This window comes from Coturnix japonica, chromosome 3, assembly GCF_054131305.1.
Source record: "Coturnix japonica strain WE chromosome 3, WE-NBRP24, whole genome shotgun sequence".
Lineage (NCBI taxonomy): Eukaryota > Metazoa > Chordata > Aves > Galliformes > Phasianidae > Coturnix > Coturnix japonica.
Genome location: NC_140665.1, coordinates 86,573,825 through 86,586,975, shown reverse-complemented (window position 1 = coordinate 86,586,975; position 13,151 = coordinate 86,573,825). Strand labels below are relative to the sequence as shown.

The 13,151-nt window shown below is 40.3% G+C and overlaps 1 protein-coding gene across 6 annotated transcripts in view; it reads right to left on the bottom strand.

The window, feature by feature from the left end:
- The window catches only part of ERICH1 (glutamate rich 1), an 85,114-nt gene that overhangs the window by 70,185 nt on the left and 1,778 nt on the right, over window positions 1-13,151 (bottom strand). For 3 of the 6 annotated variants that reach the window (XR_014944228.1, XR_014944229.1, XM_015859339.3), the window contains exons 2-3: window positions 2,731-2,772; window positions 1,288-1,479 (exon numbers count right to left, since the gene is read on the bottom strand). Coding sequence is in view for 2 of the 6 variants with exons in the window: in XM_015859339.3 (XP_015714825.2) it covers window positions 1,288-1,479; window positions 2,731-2,772 (234 nt within the window). In the remaining 4 variants the exon portion in view is untranslated. The remainder of the gene's footprint in view (window positions 1-1,287; window positions 1,480-2,730; window positions 2,773-13,151) is intronic. The other 3 variants (XR_001554412.2, XM_015859340.3, XM_085542137.1) reach the window with 1 other exon arrangement.

Sequence of the window (13,151 nt, the reverse complement as noted above, 5' to 3'; positions counted from 1 at the left end):
TCATCTTCTCTATATTTTACATTTATATCGTGAGCTTCCCTTCATGAGGTTAGCAGTCTGTAAGTGCAAGCAGCTAATCTCTCACAGTTGTTTATCCTGATTGTTATGAACAAAGAGCTGGCTATGAAGACCTGTGAAGGTGAGCCTTGCCTCATCTTCCCTTTGCTGTTTCTTGATGCTTTTGAACTCAGTCATGTATCCTGCCAAAACTGCTCAGCTTTCTGCATGTCAAAATAGGCCAACCCTGTGCTTTGGGAAAGTTATTCTTGAAGATTAACCAGCTCTCTTGAGCTCCTCTGCATATCCAGATCACTCTTCCACTGGATCCTACCAATGAGATCTGCAAACAACAGAGAAGTCTGTTCTCATGAAGGCCAGGTTTCTAATTCCACTGGCCAATTCAGTCACGTCTTTCAAGACTTCAATCTCCAGTCTCTGACTGCATCTGTGATCATCACTTCTTGATTTGCAAGTAACAAGTCTAAGCACCATCCCTAAAGATACTCTCTGGAAACATGCCTTTTTATTTCAAGTCAAGCAGTTTAACTGCCTCCTTCAGTTATAGGAAAACTTTATTCTAGATGAACTACAACACAAAGCAATTCACACTTTTTCTACACTTAAGCACAGAGCCTTTAACCTGCAAGTAACATCACAGCTACTTTATTTCACAACTCCATCATCTTTTGGCATTGCATCCACATTTTACAACCCATTTGCAAGAGTCGTCTTACCTACCTGTCAAAATATCTGCGTCACTTCTACTGCACACACACACACACACACACACACTGAAAATAATACTCTTCAGTGGGATATGAAAACACTGACTGAATTAGCATTTGCCTTCCATTGTGCTTACAGGCACCTGGGGTTTCTGCTGCAACATAAGGTAGGAATTAATGCTGGATCATTTCACACCCACAATCTTTGGGTGTATCTCTAATAGTTGAGAGGATTCGTAACAATCAGAAAATTATATTGATAAACAGATTACAGAAACAATCATAGAATATCCTGAGATGAAAGGGTCCCACAAGGTTCATCAAGCCCAACTCTTGAATCCACAAGTTTCATATTAGTTACTGCTAAAGTTACATACACACATATATACGAGGATAATTTCAGAAGGCTTATGCACTGACAACAGGCATGCTAAGTACCAATAGCCTTTTTATTCAGATTTGTCTGCCAGCATCAACTGGATGAAAAGAAGTAGATACTACACTGTATTAAAATAACTATATTTAAGAGCATATTATCCGAAAAAAGAGCGTGCAGTCTCACCTTGAGATGATTTGCTGAGTGTCCCACTTGATGTACCAGCATCTGCTGACAAAACCTGAACATTTTCCAAATCATTCTTTTTGGATTTTGAGCCCAGATTTATGAGAACCGCCTCCTCTTTTCCACTCAAAACATGCACAGGAGAAGGTGAAGTCTCAGGATAGAGGCGTTTCAGTACATTCTTGATGAACACTGTGGAGTAATAGAACATTTTTAAATAGGGAAAAATATAATCAGTGATCTAAAAAGTGGCTTAAGACATTAAAAATATACAAAACCAAACTCTAATTGACACAAGAGTTTCCTTTATATCCAGTGCAAATCTATCTTCAGTAGTCCCTACCTCTCACATGTAATAAAGTTCAAGATTTAATATATTAAATTCCTAAACTGCGTCAGAATAGACCAGCTTTGAAATCCCAGAGGCCACTAGCAAGGTGACTTACAAAGTGCTCTATTTGACTAGATTTTGGTAATAAATTAATGCAGTACATTTCCAGACTAAACACACATTTGTTTTTAATTTTCTTTTAAAACAGACACTTTTAAAGATTTCTTACAGAAGTGTTACAAAGTTGCATGAAGCACAGGTCTCTCCTGGCATAATAGCACTGCAATTGAATCACTCATTAAAAATCAGTAAGCTAAAACTGCTTAATCAAATAGAAAAGCTAGTAAACAGCAGAGAAACACATGGTAACCCAACTACTTCTACTCTTCTACTGAAGTAGAACTACTAACTCCTATGGTCCAACTTCTCATCTCACCTGAAATCACCTGGAGCAAGAAGCAGGGAAAAGAAATTCAGAGGAAAATACGTGACTTTAATTCCAATTTTAACAGAAATTATATGGATGCTATACAAGTGACTTGGTGCAGATTCTTAAAGTAATTCTGCCTAATGAAGTTTATAGAAGCACACAGTAGCAGTTCAAAGATCTCTTCAATAAATGGATTTAATTTACAGCTAAGGAATCAGATTTACTGAGTTGGGAAATCCTTGAATTCCCAGTTCCGGAGAGACAAGCTCCATTTTCCCATCATCTCCCCACACTGCCTTGGTGATGGGTTTTGATTCTCATGTCATAGCTGCAGGGAAGAATGTCCTGGACTTTATTTGAGCTCCTATTAGTTTATGCAAAATCACTTTTTGCTTAGATCAAATTTCTTGAATAATCACTGACCTTATTAAAAAGAAAAAAAAAAAGAAAAAAAAAGAAATCAAGAAAAGAGCTAAGCCTGAAGAGTCCGTTGAGCAGATATCTTTGTCTGTGGAGCCTGAATTTTTTCTACACATATTCATCATAAAATGATATCAAATATCCTGAGACAAGCTACAAGAGATACCCACTTCAAGAAAACAAAACCCATTTTGCTGGTTAAATATTGCAGGTTAACTTGTTCCCAGAAAGGCACCAACAAATCAATATGTACCGAACGCACCTTTTTCTTTTACTGAAGTTTCCTTGCCCAGATACTCCACCACTATAAAGACAAAACCCACAATTACTGATCTCAGAGGAAAGTAGAGAAATAACCAGAACAGTAAGACAAATGTAATTGCTTTGTGAAGATTTCTGACTATAAAGTAAGGTATCTACGAGGTTAACCCTGGATCCTCTCTCCCTGCACACAGCTACTTCAACCAACTCCTTCAACACTTCAATCAACTCCAGGCTCGGGCACTTGTACTGTACTGTACCCAAAGCAAGTCTTTCCTTGAGATAATGGTAAATCTTAACAAGGAGGTGAGTGTTCTCCAAATCTGCTGCAGATACCCTCCTTAATAACTACAGCAGATGTTCCACTCCTCACCTAAAGCCTGACTCCCCAAGTCATCTCTTCAGATATACCCCACATTGCTTTTCTCCTCCCCAAAAATGACTACTTTCTTTCATTTAAAAAAATACCTGAACTATACTCATACACACATTGGCATTGCTTCAGAAAGCAACATGAGATCAGTTTTTAATACATGCTTATTCTTATGGACTCTTTTCATTGGTAGCACCTGCGTCTGAGAAAGCAACCTGAAACACTTTACTTTGAAGGTACAAATAGTTAGGAAGGCATACTTTCAACAACAATCTCTCTTGCTTAGAACTAAGTATCTAGATCAGTAGCAGCAAAGTATTTACTTCAGGAAAGATGTAGTTCAGCTGCCAACATAAAAGCCTACTGGTTTTCAATATGAACAAGGGGAGAAGAAGTTGGGTGCTCTTTACTGCCTACAGCATTTCTACATCTGACAGAGCTTCTCAGTACAAGACATCTCCTCAGGGAAGCAGTAAGCCCAAGAGCCACAACAGAATGGAAAGAGGCAGCAGTGACATCTAGGGCATAACAATTTGCCTGTTTGGAACCAGGTGTACTTCAAGCCTTCTGAGTACAGCAGGAATTAATGAACCCCAGCAGTAAACCTTCCTTGGGAAAGTTTTGAAAAGTGACATTCCTAAATAGTTAGGAAAAAAACCCACAAAACCAAAATTGGTTAATTTAGCCTGAGATACTTAGAATTCTAAGCATGTTGCAGCCTGCAATAAATAAATAAATGAAATCTGCCCATAGTCCAACACTGTTCCAACAAGTTTTCCTGCATATCAACAAACAAAAATCCTGCTACCCACAGCAGCTCTATAAGCACTCTGCTTTGCATGTAAGAGTCTCTTGGAGCCAAGCTACCAAAACCTTTTTCAGATGATAGAAAATACTGTATCCTCAGGTTTCTATTACCGCAATTACCTAAAGAAACTACTACTGCTAAAAAATAATCCTGTTACGTCAACAAGTGTTGGCTTAACCATGGAGTCTGGTCACAATTCTGAGATATGCTTCTGAATGATCTAGTGAATTCTTTATAAAGAACAGGAAAATGAAGGATATGGTATTTAGAATCAGAACCAAAAAAGTCACAGCATTTATGTACAATGTTCATATGTAAGACATAAAGGATTCAGTATTTCCCACTAAGTTTTGGAAGACACATCTGAAAATTGTATTCACAAAATGCAGTGTTTCAGTCTAGGAGAAAGGAGGAATTAAGGGGAATTAGCTCTAGAACTGAGCTAATTGAACTTGAACAAGAAAGAAATATGAACAGCATTAAGAAGCCAATTACAAAGAAAAAGGAGAGCCCTGCTGCAAGAAATACAGCAAACATATCACTGCTCTTAGTTCTGGAGTTTACTTTGTTCTAACAGATGAGACTCCAAGTGTCAGAAGGAAGCAAAGAATTTTAGGGGCCAAGAAAGGCAGTGGTGCAGGTGCTACTGGCTGAATGGCCAAGCCCAAAGAGTGGTGGTGAATGGAGTTAAATCTAGAAAGCAAACAGTGGTATGTCCCAGGAGTGAGTGTGGGGACCAGCCCTGTTTGATATCTTTGTTGGTTATTTTGACAAGGGGACAGAGTGCACCCTCAGCAAATTCACAGATGACAAGCTGGGAGGAAGTGCTGATCTGCCTTTTGGTAGGAAAGGCCTACAGAGGGATCTGATAGACTGGACCAAAGGACTGAGGCCAACAGAATGAGCTTCAGAAAGACCAACTGCTAAGTTGTGTGATAGAAAAGTACCAGGAGGTGCTGGCTAAACAGCCAGCAGTGTGCCCAGGTGGGCATTAGGTTCACATGGGCCCACTTCTCCAGCCTGTCCAGGTCCCTCTGGATGGCTTCCCTTTCTTCTTCAAGAAGTATCAACTTCACCGATCAGCTTGGTGTCACCTGCAAACTTGCAGAGGGTGCACTCGTTGCCATCATCTGTATCACTGATGAAGATGTTGAAGAGCACTGAAGACTGACCCCTGAGGAACACAGCTTGTGACTGGCCTCCATCCTGACACAGAACCATTAACCACAACCCTTTGGCTGCATCCAGCCAATCAGTTCTTAATCCATCAAACAGTCCACCTTTCAAATCCATACCTCTCCATGATCTTAGAGACCTTTCCCAACCTTAACAATCCTATGATTTTAATTACTCGTCATTTTAGTTCAGTGCCACGTGTGGGAAGATTTATCCATTGCCAGTGTCTCCAGAATACAAACATGAGTGCACACAACTGTGGAGAACTGCTTGTCACATCTTACGTCCTCTTTCTTTTTTAGGAAGGTGACAGGACTTTAATACTGCAGTGAATAAGTTTCATTTGTATCACTGATATATGTTGCTGAAATCAAGATACCAAAGGGGATAAAAGCATCACTCTTTCTGTAATCATCAACTAAAAATGACTCTGCATTCTGACTGTACTTGAATTTGCCAGACCTCACACCAGGCTTGAGGTCCACGTGGTAGTGAAGTAGCAGAGGGTCACAGCTGTGCATGCTGCACCAATATAGTTCAAAACTGCACAAGGGAAATTTTATTACAGATATGGCAGGAAAAAAAAAAAAAAAAGAAAGAAAAAGAAGCAGTGCACAGTAGTATCATTAACAGGAACACCTGGCACAACTTCTAAGAGAATCTTTGCTCCTCTGCTGTGGGGAAAGACCAAGCCAAACTGACACTGCCTCTGTTAGCAAGGTTATAAAGATTAAAGAGAAAAATGGAGCCTTAAGAACTACATTTTTCTTGGGTAGCCTCTATTCTTATGAGGACAAGCAAAAATTCCTAAGTGGAGATTAATAAACCAGAGGTGACTATAGGAGAAAACCTGTGTGTATTATCAATCATGACAGAGACTGAGCCACCAGCGTGATTAAAGTCATGTATAATGACAGTGTGATCCAGATCCTACTGAGCCAAACATTTTTTTAATCTGAGACAGGAAAACGTACTGCATTAAAATACAACTCTAGAAAGACCTCACTGGAAACACTGTGCAAATTTAAGTCTGCTGTACATAAACCAGCTGAACTCAAATCAGAGCAGAGAAGTTTCTACAATACTAGCAAGACATAGAAGAACACAGATCTGGAGCTGTTTAGCATAAGCAAAGAAATGTCAGAAGAATTTTAAGTATGAAACAGTAGGAAGTGTCCTGTAGCTCAAGACTAAGGCTGCATAAGACCAGGTCACAAAAATACTAATGAAGAATTAGAACTGCCAAGCTAAATGCATTGGTAAACACATAGAAGGCTCTCAACATTCATCTCATAAACAAAACAAGGCATTAGGAAAGCGTCTTTCATTGAACTCCAAGCTTCTATAAAAGCTACAGGGTTGTTTCCAACAAAAAGGACTAGAAACAACCCCAAAGGTTGCTTTCAATCTTGTGTTCTTCACCAAATACTCCAGAGAGCCTTACAGCAGTTACTGACATGCTAAAAACTAAGCCCAAAGATTAGGTATATACGATCCCTCCAGGTCCCATATGTGTTAAAAACAACTCGGAAAAAAATTTCTAAGTTATCACAAAGCTCACCAAGGGAAACAAAGCTTTCCAAACACCACAGGAGATGTATTATATAGAACAGAATTTGGATTCATTACATACATATAGGTCAAGAATCTGAGGCGAGCCCCTGAAGCTAAAGCCAGCAGAAAGGAGACACGACACAAACAATACTGGTTAAATTTGACTGTCATATTTATATTTATTTGACTGTCATTTATTGATGGTTCACAAGACAGGCATCCTCTACAAAAAATAATAATAATAATAAGCTGAGTTACACTGAATGCTAGTGAAATAACCAAGACCCTTAACTTTGCTTACATGCTACCTCTGAATTTGTTTTTCTATTTAGATTTCAGAAGTGAAACAAGTTTATTTACTTTCCAGATGATGATACACAATTCTACAGAAGCAAACAGCCTGTAGCTGATACACAGCGGATTTTCCTACTTCATGACTAAGCTGAAGCAACTCTCAAAGCGTCATATTTCCAGGAACTACCCAGGAACAAAAAGAAGTCAATGTGTTCAGGAAGGAAAACAACTTGTAACAGGTACTAAGCTGCTAAGTGGCTAATACTTGACAACTTGCCTGTATAAACAGTGAAATACAAATACATCAGAAATCTGAAAAAGCACTACATGTCTGCAGCTTGACAGAACAGAAGGAAAACAAACTCCAAGAGAAAGTACAGAGCATACACCAGGTAGAGGTACTAGTGAATGCTCAGGATCTTTCTACCACAGTATTCCAAGAATAAAAAGCCATTTAACATGCAGTTAAATGTACTGTTTGGTATCTCAGTGTTAAGCTGACACCATTAAGTTTCTTGTCATATATACATATGCAACCTACCCACAGTTTCACATGTGCCAACATAGGAATAGCACTGCAGATCTACAGAGATTCTCCTGGGGTTGAGAGCACAACCGAAAACTCAGTTAGCACTACAGATCATAGCAAAAACACATTCAATAAGTGAAGAAGTAACAACCTGATCAGCACAAGAAGCCTTCCTGTCCAGCTGAGTGTAGGAGGCAGCTGTGCCCTCAAGAAACATCTCTGTGGTGAATGCTTGCCATGTACTTTTGGCTACGTGCCACATATAATGTAAGCACCCCCGTGGAGTTTCTCAATTGGTTGCCTGCTGCCTACTCAAATGTAAGTTGGGCAGCGAGAATAAAACAAATGGCATCAGAAGCAACGAACAGAGCTCTGAGAGGCTGGTGACTTGCCCTACTTGACCTCTCTTCTACTAAGAGTAGTGCTGTGCAACCTGGGAAGTCAGGGATTTCTTCTGAAACCATCTCATGTGTAACATATTTTAACAGGTTATTTTGGCTAATGCAGAGAAGAAAGGAGTACAGCAGAACAGAAGACAATGGGAAGAACAGAATGTTTGGACAAGGCTTCATTAAAATGTTCAGTTCATCTCTGTTAGCACACAATTATTCTCCAGTATTTAACAGAATATAATCCTTGAAGGATGTGTTGTTCTGCAAGTATCAAACCACCTACAAAGGCTATTTTGGGATGGTTATTTTACAGAACTGTCTCCAAATCACAGACTGGTTAAGGCAAAAAAAGGACCCCCAGACATTGTTTAGTGCTCAAATAAGGGTCAGCTAGAGTAGCTTGCTTAGGGCCATCACAGAATGGCTTGGGTTGAAAGGGACCTCAAGGATCATGAATCTCCACCGCCACAGGCAGGGCCACCAACCTCTACATTTAATACTAGACCAGGCTGCCCAGGGCCCCATCCAACCTGGCCTTGAACACCTCCAGGGATGGGGCATCCACAACCTCTCCGGGCAGCCTGTTCCAGCACCTCACCACTCTCTTGGTAAAGAACTTCCCCTTGATACCTCAATTCCCAACACCTAAAACACCATGGCTTCTCTAATCATAGGTACACAGTTATCTCTCATCCGGGACACTCAATGGGACTACCTGCAGAAGGAAAAATAAAAGTCAAGATACGTGGATTTCACTAAGACCTGCATAGACAGGATATAGAAGCATTTTAAGAGATCACTACATACAGAAGGCATCAGCCAGATTGCCATTTTTACCAGCTAGCAGGTGGAAAACTGCTAAGGATTTCTGGCTAGGAGGTGTCTTCCATTCTCTTAAACCATTTTCTACAATGCTTACCTCCTCTTTTATCATACACAGACATTCATGTTTTAGGTCTTCTGCACTTCTGAAGGAGCTGCTCAACTGGCCAAGCTGCTCAACCTTTTATTTATTTGGCCTAGCATACTGAGCTCCGGCTAAGAATCAGAGCAAGTTTCAAAATGACAAAAGACAGCTCACTTATACTGCACAGTACAAACAACATCCAGTTTGCAGCTACAACACCTCAGGACAGACACGTGTTAGACATCACACTGTTAACACATTGGTCACCAATCCAAGAAGGCTGGAGAGTATTCAGCTGCCCAGCCACTCAACATCTAAAATGCTTTCACTAGAGATGGAACCGTACTGAGTCCAAGGCCCCATTATAGTCAATGGAAATCAATACACAGCACATCTGATAAGAAATAAATTCATCTTGATCCCAGTTTCATAATACAAGAAGAGCCACATATACATTGCTTCCAGACAAAAGCAAAGCCACAAATCATCAGTTCAAAAACAATCTTCCAGTCAAGTTCACTTTCATGTAACTACCAAAAGATAAGGATTTATGCAATTTACCCATTTTTGAAAGCATTCAAGTTGCTTGGACATATGAGGAAGAGAGGAAAAAGTACACTACGAATACAGTTCCACACCATGCAGCCTAAGCGTTCACACCATAAGGATCACAGAATCACAGAATTATCAAGGTTGGAAAAGACCTAGAAGATCATCTAGTCCAACCATTACCAATACTTCCCATCTAAATCATATTCATCTACACAACATCCAAATGTTTCTTGAACACACCCATGGTCGGTGACTCCACCACCTCCCCGGGCAGTGCATTCCAATGCCTGACTACCCTTTCCGAGAAGTAATACTTCCAAATGTCCAGCCTGAATCTCCCCTGGCGCAGCTTAAAACCATTCCCTCTAGTTCTATCATCAGGATGTATCAGGATGTATGTCATATTTATAAAAGGGGCACTCTTGTCCAAGTCAGAAGAAAAAGGTTATCATTTTCTTGCTAGCAATGACTTCAGCTTTGTTAAGACTGACATCCATTCTACCACAAATGGTATGGATGTAAACCAAAGCAAAACACTAACATGGGGGGAAACCAAACTGATCTTCCCAAAAGAAAAAAAAACAACCAAAAACAAAGAACCTGATACTAAACATACAAAATCTGAGATGTATTCGAAGTACAGTTTTATGCACATGAGAATGGGAAGTCTCCAGTTTCACAGTATTTTGCTTTCTATTCACAGTCTATAAACAGCCCCCATCCTGCAGGTGAAGCTATGGCAACATGTTCTTATGAGGACATCTAAACAGCAATACATGGCAAAAGCAGGAACTGAAGGAGCTGTTGCAGAAAACGCAGGCTAAAGCAAACCATCTACCTCTTGAAAGATGCCACTGTGGATAAACACAGACGTATTGGTCAAAGAGCACAACCTTCTGCAGATCAGCTACAACATCTTGTTTCCACCTAGTAGTGTTTATCTATAGATTAATACTTGTACATACTATGACTCTCTCTTCTTTAATTCCAGAAAGCCCTTGCTTTTCAAAGGCACTACCATTCTCCAAAATTACTTCCTGGGGACTTTCCCAAGTAATTCTCCAGCTTATCATTTCAGGGTGGAATTCACTTGAAAAGGAAAAAAACATCCCATTTTGAAATCAAACAGAAGGATATACTTGCACTCGAGGTCACTCTGTGTTTGAGCTGCCTGCACGTGAGCACAGCTGTTAACCTTTATATCATAGGGAGCTGGTACAAGAAGCTGAGATGCTGTCATTGTCAATCTGTGTAACACTAACTTCACAGTCTTAAGGCTCGTGTCAAGACCTCATACATCATGGCCTCAAGTTGCAGCAGGACAAGTTTAGGTTGGATATTAGGAAGAACTTTACATAAAGGGTGGTTAGGTACTGGAATAGGCTCCCCAGGGAGGTTGTTGAATCACCATCCCTGGTTGTGTTTAAGAGCCGTTTGGATGTGGTGCTCAGGGATATGATTTAGTGTAGGATTTTTAGAGTTAGGGTTCTGGTTAGGCTGCTGTTGGACTTGATGATCTTCAAGGTCTTTTCCAACCTGGGTAATTCTATGATTTTCTCCAAAACTTGTATTAGCATTCCATGTCCCATTAGACATTAAAATCATATACTAATTGCCTAGATTTTACTCATCTTACGCTTAAAGTATTTACTGAATTGCAATAAAGAGCTTCCAGCCATGCGCTGTAATAACAGTCCATATTAACTCACTTCCATTTATCTTTTCACCTAGAACTATGCTTTTTAGTATAAGGAAAACCATTTTGCTACCCAAAACTTCAGGAATACATCATTCTCACTTCTTTGAGACAACTTTTGAACAAGAGCAACTTATTTATGTATATACCTTAAGACATCAGTAGAGAAGAAAGGAAAAAGTGACTGCATAACCCACAGCTGTGCATTCACCTAAATTAACTAGTAAGTCCCAACCGGCATCGCTGTACCACTCAGACTGACCTGTGGGCCCCAGGCCAACGTGACTCATGGCAACTACAGATACAAAACTAAGATAGGCACGATAGACAGCAGACATTCGTTTTCTCTTCTTAGCTAAGATGAAACTGATTTAGCTTCAGTAAGCATGATCTCTGTGTCACCCTGCAGCTTCAAATCAGTACGAGCGGTGTTACATCTGTCAGCAAGTTCTGCATGACTGTGTAGTTCAATAAGAATCTGACTAATAGATCGTGCCATCCTGTCTCAACAGAGGCTTTAGAGATCTCTCAGTAGGCTGCTTTAATTGTGACTGCGAGCTCCTAGACATCTAATAAACCTGACATGACACAGATAACAAGAAGTTACGCAGCCAATACAATGAGAACAGCAGGATTTTGTTCCAGCTGTTCATGAGAACCCTGCCTGCCTCACAGCAAAACCTTGTTAACTGCGTGCTCTCGCTATTGCCCTGGGAAAATAAAGTATCTTCACTATCACATCACTACGTGCATGCTACCCATGTTTTTAGGTGTGTCAGAACACATTTCTCATACTGTGTGATCAAACAGATCTCCCTCAAAACATCTAAAAGATCTCACACCTGTCCTTAATAAAGGAGAACAAGTTTGTTAATTCAAAATAATAAAATTAATCATACTTGCTACTTTGAGTTGAAGAGGTTGTGAAGAAGGACAACGAGGATTTTGAAGGGCTTGGAGAATCAGCCCTACAAGGAGAGGCTGAGGAAGCTGAGGCTGTTTAGTCTGGGGAAGAGGAGGCTGAGGGGAGACCTTATTGCCCTCTTCCAGTACCTGAAAGGTGCTTACAGTGAGAGTGGGACAAGTCTCTTCTCACTGGTGACAAGTGACAGGACGAGAGGAAATGGCCTCAAGTTGCATCAGGGCAAGTTTAGGTTGGATATTAGGAAGAACTTCTTTACAGAAAGGGTAGTTAAGCACTGGAATAGGCTCCCCAGGGAAGTGGTTGAATCGCCATCCCTGGTTGTGTTTAAGAGCTGTTTGGATGTGGTGCTCAGGGATATGATTTAGTGGAGGGTTTTTAGAGTTAGGGTTCTGGTTAGGCTGTGGTTGGATTTGATGATCTTCAAGGTCTTTTCCAACCTGGGTAATTCTATGATTCTATGAAAGGCCTTTTTCCATTCTAACTTAGAAACTCTGCTGCATTGGGTAATCCTCTGCTACGCGCTGTGGGTAACATAGAAAACAATCTGTAACTCAGCTGCTCGAAGCACTGCTCTAAGAACAGTTAAACAAGCAATTCAGAGTTCAGGTTACTGAAGAAAAAACCTGATAATTTTAAAGAGAACTTGCTCCCTCCACTTGAAATGAATTTCAAAACACAAGAATTAACAAATCAAGCCTCGAAACTGCACGACGTAGTATCACTGAGCACATATAATATAGAGAATGTAAACAACTGCACGCCCATCCTGCCTTCCTCAGGGAGTAAACACATCACACTCAGCTGTGACTTGAGGATTTGATTGCTGCATAATATCCAGCAATTGCTACAAATGTTCCCATGTGCATCTAACAAAATCAATATTATGTCAAAGAGCCCATCATTATGAAGCATGGAAGCTTCAATGACAGCGATTTTCCTTTCTTTCAAGTAGTTATAAGGGCATTTTATTATAAATCATTAGACAAGCCCTAGAAGCACAAGTTTCTAGACACCTGTTTGCTGTTTTGTTTTAAAGCCTTTTGAACTAGAAGCAACCAAACGCATAATGGAGCTGGATGGGGCTGTGAGCAACCTGGTCTAGAGTGAGGTGTCCCTGCCCGCAGCAGGGGCTTGGAACTGGATGATCTTAAAGGTCCCTTTCAACCCAAACCATTCTATGATTCTCTAAGAAACCAAATACTGCCTACTGGAAATG